The sequence below is a fragment of the Phocoena phocoena genome, chromosome 6 (assembly GCF_963924675.1).
Source record: "Phocoena phocoena chromosome 6, mPhoPho1.1, whole genome shotgun sequence".
Taxonomy (NCBI): domain Eukaryota; kingdom Metazoa; phylum Chordata; class Mammalia; order Artiodactyla; family Phocoenidae; genus Phocoena; species Phocoena phocoena.
In genome coordinates this window covers 93,410,107-93,427,835 of record NC_089224.1, presented here as the reverse complement: position 1 = coordinate 93,427,835, position 17,729 = coordinate 93,410,107, and the positions used below count along the sequence as shown (strand labels likewise).

The window sequence follows — 17,729 nt, the reverse complement described above, 5'->3', positions numbered from 1 at the left end:
TCCCAATAATGAATGAAACTGTACAGGGGATGTAATAGTGTTTAAATGAGGTGGGTTATTTTTGAAACAAGTGTGTGGACCTCTAAGCTGTTAGCTGGAAAGGACAGAGTTCATTTAGACCCAGAACTTCATAGGTGTTAGTTTAAAACTCATTTATTTGTTCCTTTCAACATTCCTCCTCTTCTTCCACTGAAGATCATTACTGGTTTTTATTTTTACAAATGTGCTTTCTTTTCCTCATTTATTTGACTGAGTTTTCTAATTAGTGCTCAATAGCTTATTCAATGTTCTTTCATATTTTTCATTACTCAGTACTTTCAAATCTTTACTGAAAACCTGCTGTGTGCCAAGGAAAGGATTACGAGCTGAGATTCAAATATTAAATTTGTTCATTCTTGTTTTCAAATTCACTCTTTTCTAAATTTTGTTTTGAAAGAAGGGCAAAGAAAACTGAAGAGACTTCTAATCTACTGATTCTGCTTTTCAGACCCAACACCAAGCTGGCTGAGCTCTGGTTGGTTCGTCTGTAAGTCGCTGACCCGCCACTGAGGGACACAGGCCAAACCTGTTTCCCCTTCTCTTAGATTGATAGATACATTGTCCTGTGATTTCTTATGGTAAAATTGCGCTTATAATAGCGAAAATAAGTTCGAAAGTGTTTTCTTAACTCAGTGAACATTATACTTTATCCCTCTCTTTGTGTCCTCAGATGAAATGAATAGAATAATATTAGAATAACTACAGGTAAAAGGAAGCAAATGCAAGGCGAAAATCTCACCAGTTGGAGTTTTTTTTTCCTGGAAGGTTTTTCTAGATACCCAAAGTTAGAGATTGTTCTCTTTGCCTTCGGCCTTGTAATGCATCTGATAACCCTCTTGGGCAACGGCACTCTTACTTTAATCACTCTCCTAGATTCATGCCTTCAAACTCCCATGTACTTGTTCCTTGGAAATCTCTCTTTCATGGATATTTGTTACACATCTGCTTCTGTTCCCACTTTGCTGGTGAACTTGCTGTCATCCCAGAAAACCATCATCTTTTCTGGGTGTGCTGTACAGATGTATCTGTCCCTTGCTCTGGGCTCCAGGAGCAATGCCTGCTCCTGGCTGTGATGGCGTATGACCATTACGTGGCCATTTGCAAGCCGCTGAGATACCCCATCATCATGAACAGGCAGGTCTGTGTGCAGATGGCCACTGTCTCCTGGGTGATGGGCTCTCTGATAGCCCTGCTGGAAACCAGCTTCGCCCTGCAGATACCCCTCTGGGAATTTCATCCATCACTTCAAGTGCGAAATTCTGGCAGTGCTGAAGCTAGCTTGCACAAGGTCATTGCTCATGGACACGATCATGCTGGTGGTCAGTGTGCTCCTTCTGCCCATTCCAATGCTCTTAATTTGCATCTCTTATGTCATCATCCTTTCCAGTATTCTGAGAATCAGCTCAGCAGAGGGAAGAAACAAAGCTTTTTCTACCTGGGGTGCTCACTCAACTGTGGTGTTCTTGTATTATGGGGCTTCACTCTCCATGTACGTAAAGCCTTCTTCGTCAGGCTCACAAGAAATAGATAAAATCATCTTGTTGCTTTGTGGAGTGCTTACCCCTACGCTGAACCCCATAACTTAACAGTTTATGAAACAAGGAAGTCAAAGATGCTGTGAAAAAAGTGCTGGGCCAAATATACTTGCAGCAAATACAGGAAAATCTCTGACTAGGGGCCTGTGGTTTCACCAGGGGTATGCTCCTGGCAGAACTCAACAGAGAGATTCAAGACAATACACTCACCCTTAGAACACTGACTTGAACTTGAGTTCTTTCATCTTACAGCTGTGAGATAGGTGTATACAGAGTGATTGCCTATGGGCGATAATAGGTTCCAATTTGCATTTAGTAGTAATTTCTGCCTTTTCTGTCTTATGCTTGTGAGAAGTTTGGGGCTATAGGGTCATCACACATTTGCTCCAGAAGGAAACTTGTATGAATTTAGAGTCAGTGAATGTTGGTGCAGAAGAAACTTGTCTGTCATTTCTGCCTTAAATCCTTTCCAGAATGAGGTGAGAGCATAAAGAAACAAAGAAACAATAGACATTGGCCTTGGTTACTTAAGCGAGAAAACAGAATCAGTGAAATAGAATCAATGAAAAATTAAAAGACTTGCTCAACATCACAGCTGTAGGACCAGAACTGCAACCCTTATCCTTTGGACTTCTTTGCCAGAGCTTGTTCTACACACTGAGTGGCTCCCTAATTACCCTTCCTCATTCAAAACTCCTCATTAAAATTCTTGACTCCCTGAATAAGGCAGCAATGCCTACTTGATTTGCTCAGCTGTCAACCTTGCTTTTCTAAGCACCTAGATACTTGCACAAGTTGTATGCATTTCTATGCCAGTATACCACCCATACACTAATTAGGTCTTTTTTTAATGTGTGTTTGTCTTTTTATCTTCATTGGATGATGGACTTCACAAAGTCATGGGTTCCTGTTATTTTGTACCTTTTGTTTACAGCAGTCATCCGGTAAACTAATACATTTATCAGCTGTCATCCAATTTCTTTATTTGAAAAGTAAGTACCATTTGTGAAAATTATGAAGAAGAAACAGCGTGGGCAAGGAGGTCTATTGCTTTGTTAATATCCAACAATTACAGAGACTATATTTACATTTGTTGTTTTAAATCTTTTATTTGTATGAAAATATTGCTTCTTAAAAATGCAGATTCTGGGTCCCTACTCTCAGATGTTCTGATTCAGTAATAATCTAATAGTTTCAGATTATTCTGATAATCTGCACTTAAAATAGATCCCCAAGAAACTCTGAAATACGTTATAAGATGACCATACATTGGGAGACATTATTTCCAGTGAAAACCTATCATTCCAACAGAAAAGTGGGAATAGCTCTAATTTATCCGTTTTTCCTTTTCCTTTTGTTTTTTCCCCCATTCTTTCTGCCTCCATGTGTACCTTCTCACTTGCCTACCTCTACTTCTACAGTAGGGAAGGGGAGAGGGTTTTGAGTGGAGGAAGGTTAACCTACTTGAAAAATTTCAAAATATGAAAGACCTAAAAACTTTTAGTATTGGACGTTGAGTTCTAGATTGTTTAACTCTTAGACCATTCCCTTGGATCTGTGGCTTCCATTACATGTTCCTGGATGTGTAGCCCACACAGAGAGACACTTGAAATGATCCCATGGCAAAATTCTGGTGATGGAGCAAGGGGACAAATTTGGTGCCAGATGTTGTTGCCAAGAGATGTTTGATGGTGGGGGATGGAAACAAGCCCTGAGTAGATGGTTTTAGGATGGTAGGGGAGAGCTGACCAGGAAGTTTTCATCCTAGAAGTAATTCTTTTTCTCTTAAATACCTCAGCCTTTTCAACCCAACTACCACATTCATTTCCTGGCAATTTCAAAATCATTTTGAAGTGACATTTGATAGTAGGCTTTTATTAGAGTAGCAGAGCTGGATTTTATAGTAGAGTAGAATGAATTGTCTGCCTCCTAGACTTAGTTATAATATGTGTGGTACCAAATATAAACAGGAAGAACCAGAGTTACAGAAGTAGCTGAAATCTTTACTGCAAAGAATGAGCTATGAGAATCTGAAGACACAGAGACTGAACACCCTTAGTAATTAGTATATCAGCTTTGACACAGGGAACTGAGCATATTGACATGGGTCATTGAAGTAGGTTATAAATGATCCTGATGTCAGAAGAGGACCCAGGATGGAACCCTGGCAGATATCTCCCTAGTAGCTCTTGGCTAAGAGATTAGGAGTTACAGTAGTTACAGTGATATATTACATAAAGTTACTGTGAAAAACAACAAGTGAATATAAATATAAATGTGTTTCATATATTACAGGCAATACTAAAGTTCATTATTGGCAAATGGTACATTCTGTCATTTGGGTTAGATTCCATCTCAACCAGTACTAATTACAATCATTAGCTTTATAGATTCTCAGGTAAGGGATCCTTGTCAGGTATCATTAAAAAGAGGAATATATTTGACAGAGAAGGTAAAACCACCTCTGACAGAGTCAGTTCTTGAATGAATGATATGACCAGATTTATGCTTCAGAAAAATCAGATCCTGTCACTTCCCCGTTTAAATCCCTTAGTGGCTTCTTATTACCATAAGCTTGAAGTCTTTAAGATGACATGCATAGACCTTCATAATCTGATTACCCACCATTTACATCCTCTGCTCTGGGAACCCCAAATTCCTTTTAGTTTTATTAAAGTGTTGTGCTCTGTCTTGCTTCTTTTATTAAAAGCACTTAGCACAATTTGAAATTTGATAATAATTTGTGGGTTTACTTGTTTAATATCTCTCTCACTAGTCTGTGGGTACATTGAGGCAAGGACTGTATCAATTTCATTTACCACTGTAGACCCAGAGCTTAGCGCAAGGTCTGGCGCAGGGAAGACATTCGGTGCATACTTTTTGTGAAGGACCAAGTGCTCAGTGAATATCTGTTGAATACAAATATGCATATAATAAACTTTTGATGGCTCTTCAAGTAGGTATTTGACCATTCCTGTGGTGAGAGAGATGAGGATGTCAAAGGTGACTTCCAGGTGTCAAAGAAGGCCGATAGGGCTTCCCTGGTGGCACAGTGGTTGAGAGTCCGCCTGCCGATGCAGGGGACACGGGTTCGTGCCCTGGTCCGAGAGGATCCCACATGCCGCGGAGTGGCTAGGCCCATGAGCCATGGCCGCTGAGCCTGCGCATCCGGAGCCTGTGCTCCGTGGCGGGAGAGGCCACAACAGTGAGAGGCCCGCGTACCACAAAAAAAAAAGAAGGCTGATATGTCATTAACTACCACAGGGGATACTTGAAGAGGACCAAGTTTGGGGGTTGAAGGGTAAACCATGAGTTGTAATTTAGACATGTGGAATCTGTCATGATTTTGAGATATGTAAGAGATATCAAGGAGTCAGTTGGATATGCTAGTGTGGAATTAACAAGAAAGATCAGCCTGGAGATATAAACTTGTGACATATTTGCATATATATAATAATTTAAGTATTGAACATGGTTAACTTAACTAGGGAGAGAGTATACAGTGAGAAAATTGCCTAAGTGAAACTAGAGGAACACTAATATTTAAAGCCCATCAAATAAGAAAAACCAACAAAGCGGCACTGAAAAGTAGCAACCTCTAAAGCAGGGGGAGGGCAGAAGCCAGAAGACATATTCCAGTTTTGATCAAGATGAAATAAGCCCGCTCTACCCTGCTTTTCTCACTGACTGCAATTAAAAACTGTAGACAGACTGCATGGACCAGGCATTTGAGGGCTCTGAAAAATAAATGATAACACACAGACCTGGGAAGGAAACTAGAACACAAGGTACCAACAAACTGATGGTGGATTTTTTTTTTTCTTTCTCTTCTCCACCCATCCAGCACCTCTTGACCTAGACTCAAGGGCAGCCTGAAACCCAAACCTACACACTGGGTTCAGAGAGAAAGATAGAAGGAGCTCCAAGAGAAGCTCCCTTTTTGTGGTCTGAAAAGGAGAAATGGGGAGCAAAGGAAATTTCCTGATTTAAAAAAAATTATCTCTGGGGCAAACTCCCAGGCAATCCTGTGGTGACAGTGGCAGCTCCAGCAGTGGTGGCTGGGCAGGCACCTAAAATCCTTAGGAAAGAGAACCTTCTTCCTGCCTCGAGGAACTGTGGTCCCACGAGCTTGGGAAGAGTCCCCACTGCTTTTTTTCTCTCTCTATCCTCTCACTCTTTCGTACCTGAGGCAGGGACTTCCAGCCTCCAGAACTATGAGAAAATACATTTCTGTATTTTACATACTGCATTAATACATACTGCATCACTCTGACCCTGCTTGTGTCATCGCATCTCTTTCTCTAACTATCTCTTCCAACTCCTTCTTCCAGTTTTAAGGACCTTTGTGATGACATTGGACCAAGACAGATAATCTCTTTATTTTAAGGTTAGCTGATTACAACCTAATTCCATCTGCAACCTTTATCTTCTTTGCCATCTAATCTAACATATTCACTGATTCTGCATCCTGATTGGATGTGGACGTATTTGGGACCTTTATTTTTCCTGCTACATCTTGATTTCAAAAGGACTGTGCTGTGAAATGGGAGCACTTTTGGATTCTTGGACATTCATGCAGATCTTACTCCCATTCCTAAAGACCCAGAATGACACTGCAGTATATATGTCAGTGAGTCTGCCTATGAATTGCAGGTGATTGAGATTCACTTCAAAGTTCACACATGGAAACTCTGAAGACAGCCCCATGGTTATTTCCTCAGTTTGCATGTAATATTTGGAATAGATATTATCAACAAGTGGCACATCCCCACGTTGGCCCTATGAATTATGGAATAAGGAACATTGTAGTCAGAAAATCCAAGCTGAGGCCCCTGGAACTTCTCTTTGCTACCAAATTATAACATTAAAGACCATATTGCAGGACTTCCCTGGTGGCACAATTGTTGGGAGTCCACCTGCCAATGCAGGGGACATGGGTTCAAGCCCTGGTCCAGGAAGATCCCACATGCCGTGGAGCAACAAAGCCCGTGTGCCACAACTACTGAGCCTGTGCTCTAGAGCCCACGAGCCACAACTACTGAGCCCACGTGCTGCAACTACTGAAGCCCGTGCACCTAGAGCCCGTGCTCCACAAGGGAAGCCACTGCAATTAGAAGCCCGCATGCCACAACAAAGAGTAGCCCCTGCTCGCTGCAACTGGAGAAAGCCAGCACACAGCAACAAAGACCCAATGCAGCTGAAAAAAAAAAAAAAAAAAAAAGACCATATTGCATTCTTGGTGAAATCATAGAAATCAAAGGCTTGGCATAAAAAAGAACAAAATAATGCCATTTGCAGCAACATGGATGCATCTGGAGATTATCATGCTAAGTGAAGTAAGTCAGAAAGAGAAAAACAACTACCATATGATCTCACTTATATGTGGAATTGAAAATACGACACAAATGAACCTATTTATGAAACAGAAACAGAATCCCAGACATAGAGAATAAACTGGTGGTTGCCAAGGTGGGGGAGAGGGGAGAGGGATGGATTGGGAGTTTGGGATTAGCAGATACAAACTGGTATATATAGAATGGCTAAACAACAAGGTTCTACTGTATAGCACAGGGAACTATATTCAATATCCTGTGATAAACCATAATGGAAAAGAATATGAAAAACAATGTATATATATATATATGAAACTGAGCCACTTTGCTGAACAGCAGAAATTAACACAACTATATTTTAATTAAAGAAAAAAGGAAATCAAAGTCTTAAAAGATTCAAGGAGTGGTGATTTCTATCACATCCTCAACCTTCCAAATTGGTAGGTGCAAGAAGACTGACAGGTTTTGGGGAATGAAAATGAATTAAAATATACTTATTTTTATGGTGGTTCTAATTGCAGCTACTTTTCTAGACCTTATTAGAGTGGTGGCTTCCTTCCTTCCTCCCTCCCTCCCTCTCTCAAAAATATGAAAGCAAGAAACCATCTGTTTTCACTTGGCAGAGTTAGCAGTATGCCTTTACCTCCACCAGATTACTTCAGGCCTTTTCCTCAATTCTCTAGTTCTATCTGACAAATAGATATTGTGATATTGGTCTGTAGTTTTCTTTTCAAGTGATTTAAAAAATATGAATACATTTTAATTAATTTATTTATTCATTCATTTAATGATTTAGTAGATATTTACTCAATACTGAATGAGTGTGAGGTGCTTTTTTGGGTGTCATGGAGGATGCAGACATAAGCAAAACATGTTTTTTTGTCCTTAAGGAGTCCAAAATCTAACAGGAAAGACGTGTGAAAAAATCTAAAAACCAAGGCAGAACGATCACTTCACATTATAAATAATGCTTTTGTATTACCATACATCATGATGATAACAAACCTTTAGGGGATTTCTTTGTCTTGCTTTGGTATAAGGGTAATGATGGCCTCATAGAATGACTTAGGAAGTGTTTCTTCCTCTTCTATTTTTTGGAAAAGTCTGAGAACATTGGTGTTAATTCTTCTTTAAATGTTTAGAAGAATTCACCAGTAAAGTTTCTGGTCCTGAGATTATCTTTGTTGTGAGAATTTTGATTATTGATTCAATATTTTTTACTAGTTATAGGTGGGTCCATATTTTCTATTTCTTCATGAGTCAGATTTGGTAGTTTGTGTGTTTCCAAATTGGAAAGGAAGAAATAAATAATCCTTGTTTGTAGATGACATGATCTTAGGTATAGAAAATTCTATACAATTGAAAACAAACTCAGTGGTTGAAGATACAAGATCAACACACAAAAATCAGTGATATTTCTATACAATATCAGTTGACAATGCAAATAAGTTAAGAAAACAATTCCATTTGTAGTATCAAGAAGAGTAAAACACTTAGGAATAAATTTGATTTAAGAATTACAAGACTTGTACACTAAAAACTACAAAATTGTTGAAAGAAACTATAGAAGACCTAAATAAATGGAAAAATATTTCATGTTCATGGATTGGAAGACTTAATACTGTTATTAATTTTTAATTAAATTAAAAATTTTAATTGTGGTTAAAAAACTCATACATAAACTTTACCATCTTAACGCTTTTCAAGCTTACAGTACCGTAGTGTTAAGGATGTTCACATTGTTGTGCAACACATCTCCAGGACTTTTTCATCTTGCAAAACTGAAACTCTATACACACTGAAAAACCACTCGCCATTTCTCCTCCTCCTAGCTCATGGCAACCACGATTCTACTTTTTGTTTCTATGAATTTGACTAGATGCCTCATATAAGTGGAATCAAACAGGATTTGTATTTATGTGACTGGCTTATTTCACATAGTATAACGTCCTCAAGTTTCATCACTGTTGTAGCATGTGACAGAATTTCTTTTTTTAATGAGGTTAAAAAAATATTCCATTGTATGTATATACCACATTTTCTTTATCCATTCATCTATTGATGGACAGTTGGGTGGCTTCCACCTCTTGGCTATTGTGAATAATGCTGCAGTGAACATGGGTGTGCAGATATCTCTCTGAGATCCTGCTTTCAGTTCTTGTGGATATATATGCACAAGTGAGATTGTTGGGTCATATAGTAGTTCTACTTTTAGTTTTTTGAGAAACCTCCATAGTAGTTGTTAAGTTTTCCATACAGCTGCACCATGTAACATTCCCACCAACAGTGAACGAGGGTTCAATTTCCCCACATCCTTGCCAACACTTATATTTTTTGTTTTTTGTTTTTCTTATATTAACCATCCTAATGGGGGTGAGGTGATATCTCATTGTGGCTTTGACTTGCATTTATCTAATGATTAGTGATGTTGAGCATCTTTTCATATACTTTTTGGACATTTGTATATCTTCTTTACAGAAATGTCTATTCAAGTCTTTTGCCCATTTTAATTATTTTATTTTATTGTCTCTATTACGTCCTTAATTCTTCAGTATGGGTAACTTGGCTCTTTTTTTTTCATTAAGACTTTAGAGTTGTTTTAGGTTCACAGCAAAATTTAGGGGAAGGTACAGAGATTTCCCATATAATCACTGCTCTTGCCCCCTTAGCCTCCACCATTATCGACATTCCCACCAGAATGGTACGTTTGTTGATGAACCTACACTGACACATCACAGTCACCCAAAATCCATATTTTACATTAGGGTTCACTCTTGGTGTTGCACATTCTATGGGTTTGTACAAATGTATAGTGACCTGTATCCATAATTATGTCATCAGAGTATGAAACTTTGCAGTATTTGTAATTTATAAAATGGAGTAAATTTCTTAATGCTTTCCTTGGACATTTTATGAGTACTCTGAAGCACCTCCACCTCTCAATACTGTGCTGTTACTCATAAATAGAATCATTTCACTTTGAAGGCACTTCAAATTCCCCTTAGGAAACTTTCTGAGAAGAAGAGTTCCCCTACTAATAAGTCTCAATTGGATTTTCCCAAGTTCACTGCAAACCTATTGCCTACCTGTGGGGCTAAATCCCACGGTGTCTTATTTAACCTGTGTGCACCTCCAGGGCAGCAGGGCCACATGGGTTCTAAACTGTAATGAAGCCCAGGGAAACACAGCTCCCTCCAGGGCAGTCAGAACTGGCCTGTGACCTGTACTTGTGTAGTGGGAATGGTATCATAATGAAGAACTGAGGTGCTGTAGAAAAAGAAGAGCCTTGTGATTATCTTGGTTAGGTAAATTTTGTCAACAAAGGTATGTTCTAGTGCTATTCCCTCAAGGGGCCATGGGAAGATCTTCTCGGAGGAGTAGTGGAGCATCTGGAATGAGAGAAGGACTAGGTAGAGTGGTGTGCGTGCATTTTACTGCTCCCTGACAACATTTCCCTCTACAGGCAAACCTTGCTTTATTGTGCTTCACTTTATTGCACGTTGAAGGTAGTGTTTTTTTTTGTTTGTTTGTTTTTTACAAATTGAAGGTTTGTGGAAACCCTGTGTCTGGCAAGTCTATTAATGTCATTTTTTTCCAACAGCATTTGCTCACTTCATGTCTCTGTGTCACAGTTTGATAATCCTTGAAATGAACTTTTTCATTACTATTATATTCGTTATGGTGATCTCTGATCTTGGATGTTACTGTTGTAACTGTTTTGGGGCACCATGAACTGTGCCCATATAAGATGGTGAACTTAATCCATAACTGTTGTGTGTTGTCTGACTGGCCCACCAACCATTGTTCCCCCATCTTTTCCCCTCTTCTTGGGTCTCCCTAGTCCCTGAGACACAATATTGAAATTAGACCAATTAAAACCCTACAGTGGCCTCTAAGTGTTCAAGTGAAAGGAAGATGCAAACATCTCTCACTTTAAATCAAAAGCTAGAAATGATCAAACTTACTGAGGAAGGCATGTCAAAAGCTGAGATAGGCTGAAAGCTAGGCCTCTTGTGCCAAACAGTTAGCCAAGTTGTGAATAAGTCCTTGTAGGAAGATTCACTACCGTAGTGAACACATGAATCATAAGAAGGTGAAAACAGTCTTGTTGCTGAAATGGAGGAAGTTTTAGTGGTCTAGATAGAAGATTGAACCAGTCACAACATTCCCTTAAGCCAAACCTAAGCCAGAGAAAGAATCTAACTCTCTGCAATTCTATGAAGGCTAAGAGAAGTGAGGAAGCTACAGAAGAAAAGTTGGAAGCTAGCAGAGGTTGGTTCCTGAGGTTTAAGGAAAGAAGCTGTCTTTGTAGCATAAAAGTACAAGGTGAAGCAGCAAGTGCTGATGTAGAAGCTGCAGCAAGTTATCCAGAAGATCTAGCTAAGATAATTAATGAAGATGACTAAACAACAGATTTTCATTGTAGACAAAATAGCCTTCTATTGGAAGAAGATACTATCTAAGATTTTCATAGCTAGAGAGGAGAAGTCAATGCCTGGTTTCAAAGCTTCAGCACACAGGCTGGCTCTCTTGTTAGGGGCTAATGCAGCTGGTGACTTAAGGTTAAAGCCAATGCTCATTTACCATTCTGAAAATCCTAGGACCCTGAAGAATTGTGCTAATCTACTCTGCCTGTGCTCTAGAAATGGAACAACAAAGCCTGGGTGATAGCACATCTGTTTACAACATGGGTTACTGAATATTTGAAGCCCACTGTTGAGACCTACTGCTTAGGAAAAAAGATGCCTTTCACAATAAATATTATACTAATGCTCATTTGACAATGCACCCAGTCACCCAAGAGCTCTGATGGAGAGGTACAATAAGATTCATGTTGTTTTCATGCCTGCTAACACAACATCCATTCTGCAGCCCATGGATCAAGGAGTAATTTCAACTTTCAAGTCTTATTATTTGAGAAATACACCTCATAAAGCCATAACTGATGGGTCTGGGCAAAGTCAGTTGAAAACCTTCTGGAAAGGATTCACTGTTTTAGATGCCATGAAGAACATTGAGAACATTCACGATTCATGGGAAGAGGTCAAAATATCAACATGAACAGGAGTTTGGAAAATGTTGATTCCAGCCCTCATGGATGACTTTGAGGGGTTCAAGACTTCAGTGGAGGAAGAAACTGCAGAGGTGGTAGAAATAACAAGAGAGCTAGAATTAGAGGTGGACCTTGAAGACGTAACTGAATTGCTGCAGTTCCACTGTGGGTAAAATGCTATCTAACAGCATTGCATGCTACAGAGAAATCGTTTGTGAAAGAAAAAGTCAATTGATGTGGCAAATTTCATTGTTTTATTTTAAGAAATTGCCAAAGCCACCTCCACATTCAGGAACCATCACCCTGATCAGTCAGCAGCCATCAGCACTGAGGCAAGATCCTCCACCAGCAAAAAGATTATGACTCACTGAAGGCTCAGATGATGGTTAGCATTTTTTTAGCGCTTAAGTATTTTTAAATTAAGCTATGTCGACTGAAGAAAAATGAACAACCTAAAAGTTGCGAGTTAAAATTTATTAGGAGACCTTACTGAGGACTAATAGCCCCAGGGACAGCCTCTCAGATGGCTCTGAGGAAGTGTTCTGAAGAGGTAAGGAAGGAGCCAGGATACATAGGAGTTTTTGCTGAAAAAAAAAGGAACCGACAAACCCATGTAATCGAACATCAGAAGATTACGGCTAATAACAAAAACAGACATCTCAAGTTAATGATTTAAGTGCTTGGGAAGATGGAAGAGTCTGGGCTCGTTGAAATGATTCCTTAGATATGCATCTTATCTGTCTAGGGCCAGTGTCCTGAGCACAGAATATTTCCTGTTTTTCTCCATCCTGAATTCCCCTCAGGGTGCACCGTGGTGTGGGGGAGGTTAGGGGGAGGGTCTGCAGTGGCTGATGGCTTGATGGTGCACAACATTCGGTATTTACTGGAATGGCAGGGACCATTCTGTTTCCACAGGTATGTACTTTCTTAATTAATTAATTAATTAATTAATTTTTGCGGTACGCGGGCCTCTCACTGCTGTGGCCTCTCCCGTTGCGGAGCTCAGGCTCCGGACGCACAGGCTCAGTGGCCATGGCTCACGGGCCCAGCCGCTCCGCGGCATGTGGGATCCTCCCGGACCTTGGCACGAACCCGCGTCCCCCGCATCGGCAGGCGGACCCTCAACCACTGCGCCACCAGGGAAGCCCTGTACTTTCTTTTAGACATAGTGCTATTGCACACTTAATAGACTACACTATAGTGTAAATATAACTTTTACATTCACTGTGAAACAAGAAAATCATGTGACTAGCTTTATTGCAATATTGACTTTTTTGTGTTGGCCTGGAACCTAACCTACAATATCTCCAAGGTATGCCTGTATCCTTATCCTCTTGACCCATTGTAAGGGAAGAAAGTTCCTTTGACATTGTATTAATAGTAGCACACTGCCCAGAACAAATCAAGGGCTAGTCCCCTCCTACTGCATATGGGTCAGAACTATGTCCGCAATGCCTGTTAATTTTAGATGGAATGTACCACCTACTTTAGCAATTATTCTGAGCAGTCCTGGTCCAGGGGTGGCTACTTCCAGTATCAGGTTGCCTACCAGCTGTGCTTCAAGAAGAACTTTAGTAGCCCATCAAAATTCTTTAAAATTTTCCTTCTAGCATTTGTTGTTTTTCAGCCAAAAGGCAAAGGTTAGCTCGGGATGGATGGAATTTACATCTGGAAAATGGCATTCCAACTTAAGAGAGACATCGATAAACGGGGGCTGAGTCATATTTTATGCAAATATTTTGTAAGCACATTATCCTTGAAAAAAATTATTTTACCTTCTGTTGTATTTTTAAATTGCACAATGAATAAATATATTGTAAAAACTATTAAAGTGAAATGCTTTAGCAGAATTCTCCTTTGAAGACATTCACACTGGTCCCAGACCCCCACCCCAGAGTTAGTTAATTCCCCTAATCAGAACTTTATGCAATACTATAGTAGTTCTTGAACTTGACTGTGCTTGAGAATCACCTGGAGAGCAAGTGGCTTGATTCCACAGCCCCCAACTCAGAAATTCTGGTTCAGTAGTTTTGGGGTGGGAAGTAAGAATGTGCTTTTCTAATTAGATCTCAGATAATGTTGATACTGTTAGTACACAAATCACATTTTGAATAACGCTACTATTGGCATATAGTATACAACTTTGTGTATATGGTTTTATGCAAATGTTATACTGTTTGCATTGTTGTATAATTTGCTTTTAAAAATTAACAATGTGTCTCAGAAATAGCATCATGGCAATACATAAAGATTTGCTGTATTTTTCTAAGCTCCTGCAGAATATCATATATTTTCTTCTAATTTATTGCGTGCTTTTATTAGAATTACTTTTCCTTTCTCGCACAATTTGTGTTCCCTAGAGTTAATACTTGCCTTTTTTATGCTTTTTTTAATGTTATTTTTAATTAACTCAAACCCAGACACCAGCCAGAGTGTATATTTTCTTTCCATATGTTCACATACATTAATTATTGTATAAATTTCACCTTTTGAAGAAATCTTTCCTCGGATACTTCTAACTTGCTAAGTCTTCACAGGCCACTCTTTAGACTTGGTATAGAGCTATGAATTTTGGGTCTCTCTTTATATTAGCCTGAGGGTTGCTTTTGCCTCTGACTATGGTTGTGTTCCCTGATTCCTGATGTGATGTCTTCCTCCTTCTTGGTTTACTGCTTTGTTTTTTGTGTTTTTTTTAACATCTTTATTGGAGTATAATTGCTTTACAATGGTGTGTTAGTTTCTGATTTATAACAAAGTGAATCAGCTATAAATATACATATATCCCCATACCTCCTCCCTACTGCCTTGTTGTTGTTGTTTTTTTTTTAAACAGAGGAGTATTTATTTATTTATTTTTAAATTTATTTATTTATTTTGGGCTGTGTTGGGCCTTCGTTTCTGTGCGAGGGCTTTCTCTAGTTGTGGCAAGCAGGGGCCACTCTTCATCGTGGTGCACGGGCCTCACTATCACGGCCTCTCTTGTTGTGGAGCACAGGCTCCAGACGCATAGGCTCAGTAGTTGCGGCTCACGGGCCTAGTTGCTCTGCGGCATGTGGGATCTTCCCAGACCAGGGCTCGAACCCGTGTCCCCTGCATTAGCAGGCAGATTCTCAACCACTGCACCACCAGAGAAACCCCCCTACTGCCCTGTTTTGATGACCATCCTTCAGTAGCTTCCCAGGAAAAGGTGCATAAGTGCTCATTTCTTTGAGACTTTGAATGTCTGAAAATATCTGTTCTGTTGATGGTTTGTCTGGCTATAGAATTCTAAATGTTTTGAAGTTTCTTGATGATATGCCTTTGTATGGAGATTTTTCACCCATTGTGAGTACTACCTGGAAACTTTCGATATTAAAACCCATATCCTGGGACATTAAACAAAATACTTTGATGATTTTCTTCCCTTTATTTTCTCTGTCTATTTTCCTGGAACTTTTATTATGATGTTGGAACTTCTGGATTGGTACTCTAATTTTCTAATCTTTTATCTCTCTGTGTTTTTGGTTTATCCTCTGGGAGATTTTCTTAATTCTGTCTTCCAAATTTTCTGTGTAATTTTTCCTGGTTTTGATCATATTTTTAGTTTCCAAGAGGTATTTTTATTCTTTGAATGTTCCTTATATACCACAACTTCTTTATCCATTCATCTGTCAATGGACACTTAGGTTGCTCCCATCTCTTGGTCATTATAAATAAATACTCCTATGAACATGGGGGTGCAGATATCTCTTCGACATAGTGTTTTTGTTTCCTGTGGATATATTCCCAGAATTGGAATTGCTGGACCATATGGTAGTTATATTTTTATTTTTCTGAGGAACCTCTATACTGGTTTCCATAGTGGCTGCACCTATTTACTCTCCTATCAACACTATGCAATGGTTCCGTTTTCTATACATCCTCACCAGCACTTATCTCTTGTCTTTTTGATGATAGCCATTCTAACAGATGTGAGGTGATATCTCTGTGTGGTTGTGATTTGCATTTCCCTGATGATTAGTGATGTTGAGCACCTTTTCACGTACCTGTTGGCCATCTGTATGCCTTCTTTGGAAAAATGTCTATTCAGATCCTCTGCCCATTTTTTAATTGAATTTTTTTTTTTTTTTTGCTATTGAGTTGTATGAATTCTTTATATATTTTGGAACTTAACCTCTTACCAGATGTATGATTTGCGAACATTTTCTCCCATTCCATAGGTTACCTTTTCGTTTTGTTAATGATTTCCTTTGCTGTGCAGAAGCTTTTTATATTAGATTTTGATTTATATATTTCAAAGCTATTCAGTTAAATCCATAAGAAATCATGATTATTGTATCTTCCTGATGTATTGAAATGTGCTTGCATAGTTATTAATATATAATAATCCTCTTGGGTCCCTCTAGTAAATTTCATCTTATATTCCATTTGACATTAATATTGTTACAGATTATTTTCCATTAAGCATTTTTAATATATCTTTTTAAAAATTGTAGTATAGTTGATTTACAACAGTGTGTTAGTTTCAGGTATGCAGCAAAGTGAGATATTCTTTTCTCATCCCTTTGTTTCAACATTGTCTTATAATTTTGAGCCTGTTTTTTAAAAATAGCAAGAGTTTATTTTTACGCTCCTCAGTCTGTGAGTCTGTCTTCTAATATAAATTTTACTTATTCATATTTATTGTTATTTATGATATACTTAGGCTTGTTTCTACTCTTATTTATTTACTCATTCTTGCTTCTCCCTTTTTACATTTGTCTCCCCATTCCCCTCTATTCATTCTTGAATTGATTGTTCCTCTATTTTTTCCTGCTATTAGAAGAAATAATGCCATACACATATTTAAGCTTACATCCAGGCTCTCTGTCATGTAATTTTGCAGTGCCCTCTTAATATCCTGGAGCTAACAATGTCTATCAATTAATATCTACATCTGTATCATTTGGCTATTGCTATGATGATGTTTCATAACAAACTAAATAACCTAAATAAACCCAAACAATAGCAATCTTTTTCACCATTCATGCAGCTATGCAACGGAATTGAGGTTCAGCTGATGTAGACTAGGCTTGGTGGCACAGCTCTGCTACTCACTGTAGCTCTGTGGGATGGTTGGAATAGCTTTGCTTCAGGCTGTGGCGGTTGGGTGGTTCTGCTCCACGTGTCTCTCATTCTTTTCTGGGAACAGCAGGGGAGCTGGGGCAGGTTCTTCTAATAGCAGTGGTGGAGACACAAAAGAATAAGCTTAATCCTGAAAGCCCCTTTCAAGTCTCTCGTTGATTCGTAGTGGCTACTAAGCACGGAGTCAAGGGGTGAAGAAATAGACTCCAGGATATTAAGAGGGCATTGCAAAATTACACGACAGAGAGCATGGGTGTATAATCCTATTACTAAGGAAAGAGAGAAATGTTAGAATAACGACCCAGTCTACTAGGACATTCTTCCCTTTAACAAGATGCATTTTAAAAAATGTATACAGTTCCTCCGTTATTCCTACCTGTCATCTTCTGTGTTGATATTTGAGATTTTCGTTGTTCGATATTTAAAATGGCTATTATTTTTAATCTAAACACATATACTTATTGAGATAAGGACATACAGGGCACTGCATGGATCTGAGTTCTTGCAGTGGAAGCTATGATGTGCTGATCTGAATCTCCATCAGGAATGAAAGACTCTCAGCTGTAGAGAATGCTGCTAGCAGCCAGTTTTCAGCTCTCAGCCACCATAAAGGATTACCTTGACTGAAGACAGCTGCCTTGACAAGGTCATGCCCTCTTCCCAGGT

General features: G+C 39.0%; 1 protein-coding gene across 1 annotated transcript; it reads left to right on the top strand.

Moving 5' to 3' along the window:
• The first annotated feature begins 758 nt into the window (after positions 1 to 758).
• OR2K2 (olfactory receptor family 2 subfamily K member 2) lies at positions 759 to 1,710 on the top strand. The gene is given in 4 exon segments (XM_065879691.1): positions 759 to 1,085; positions 1,088 to 1,263; positions 1,265 to 1,619; positions 1,621 to 1,710. Coding segments are annotated over 4 exon segments (948 nt in total).
• Positions 1,711 to 17,729: the final 16,019 nt, after the last annotated feature.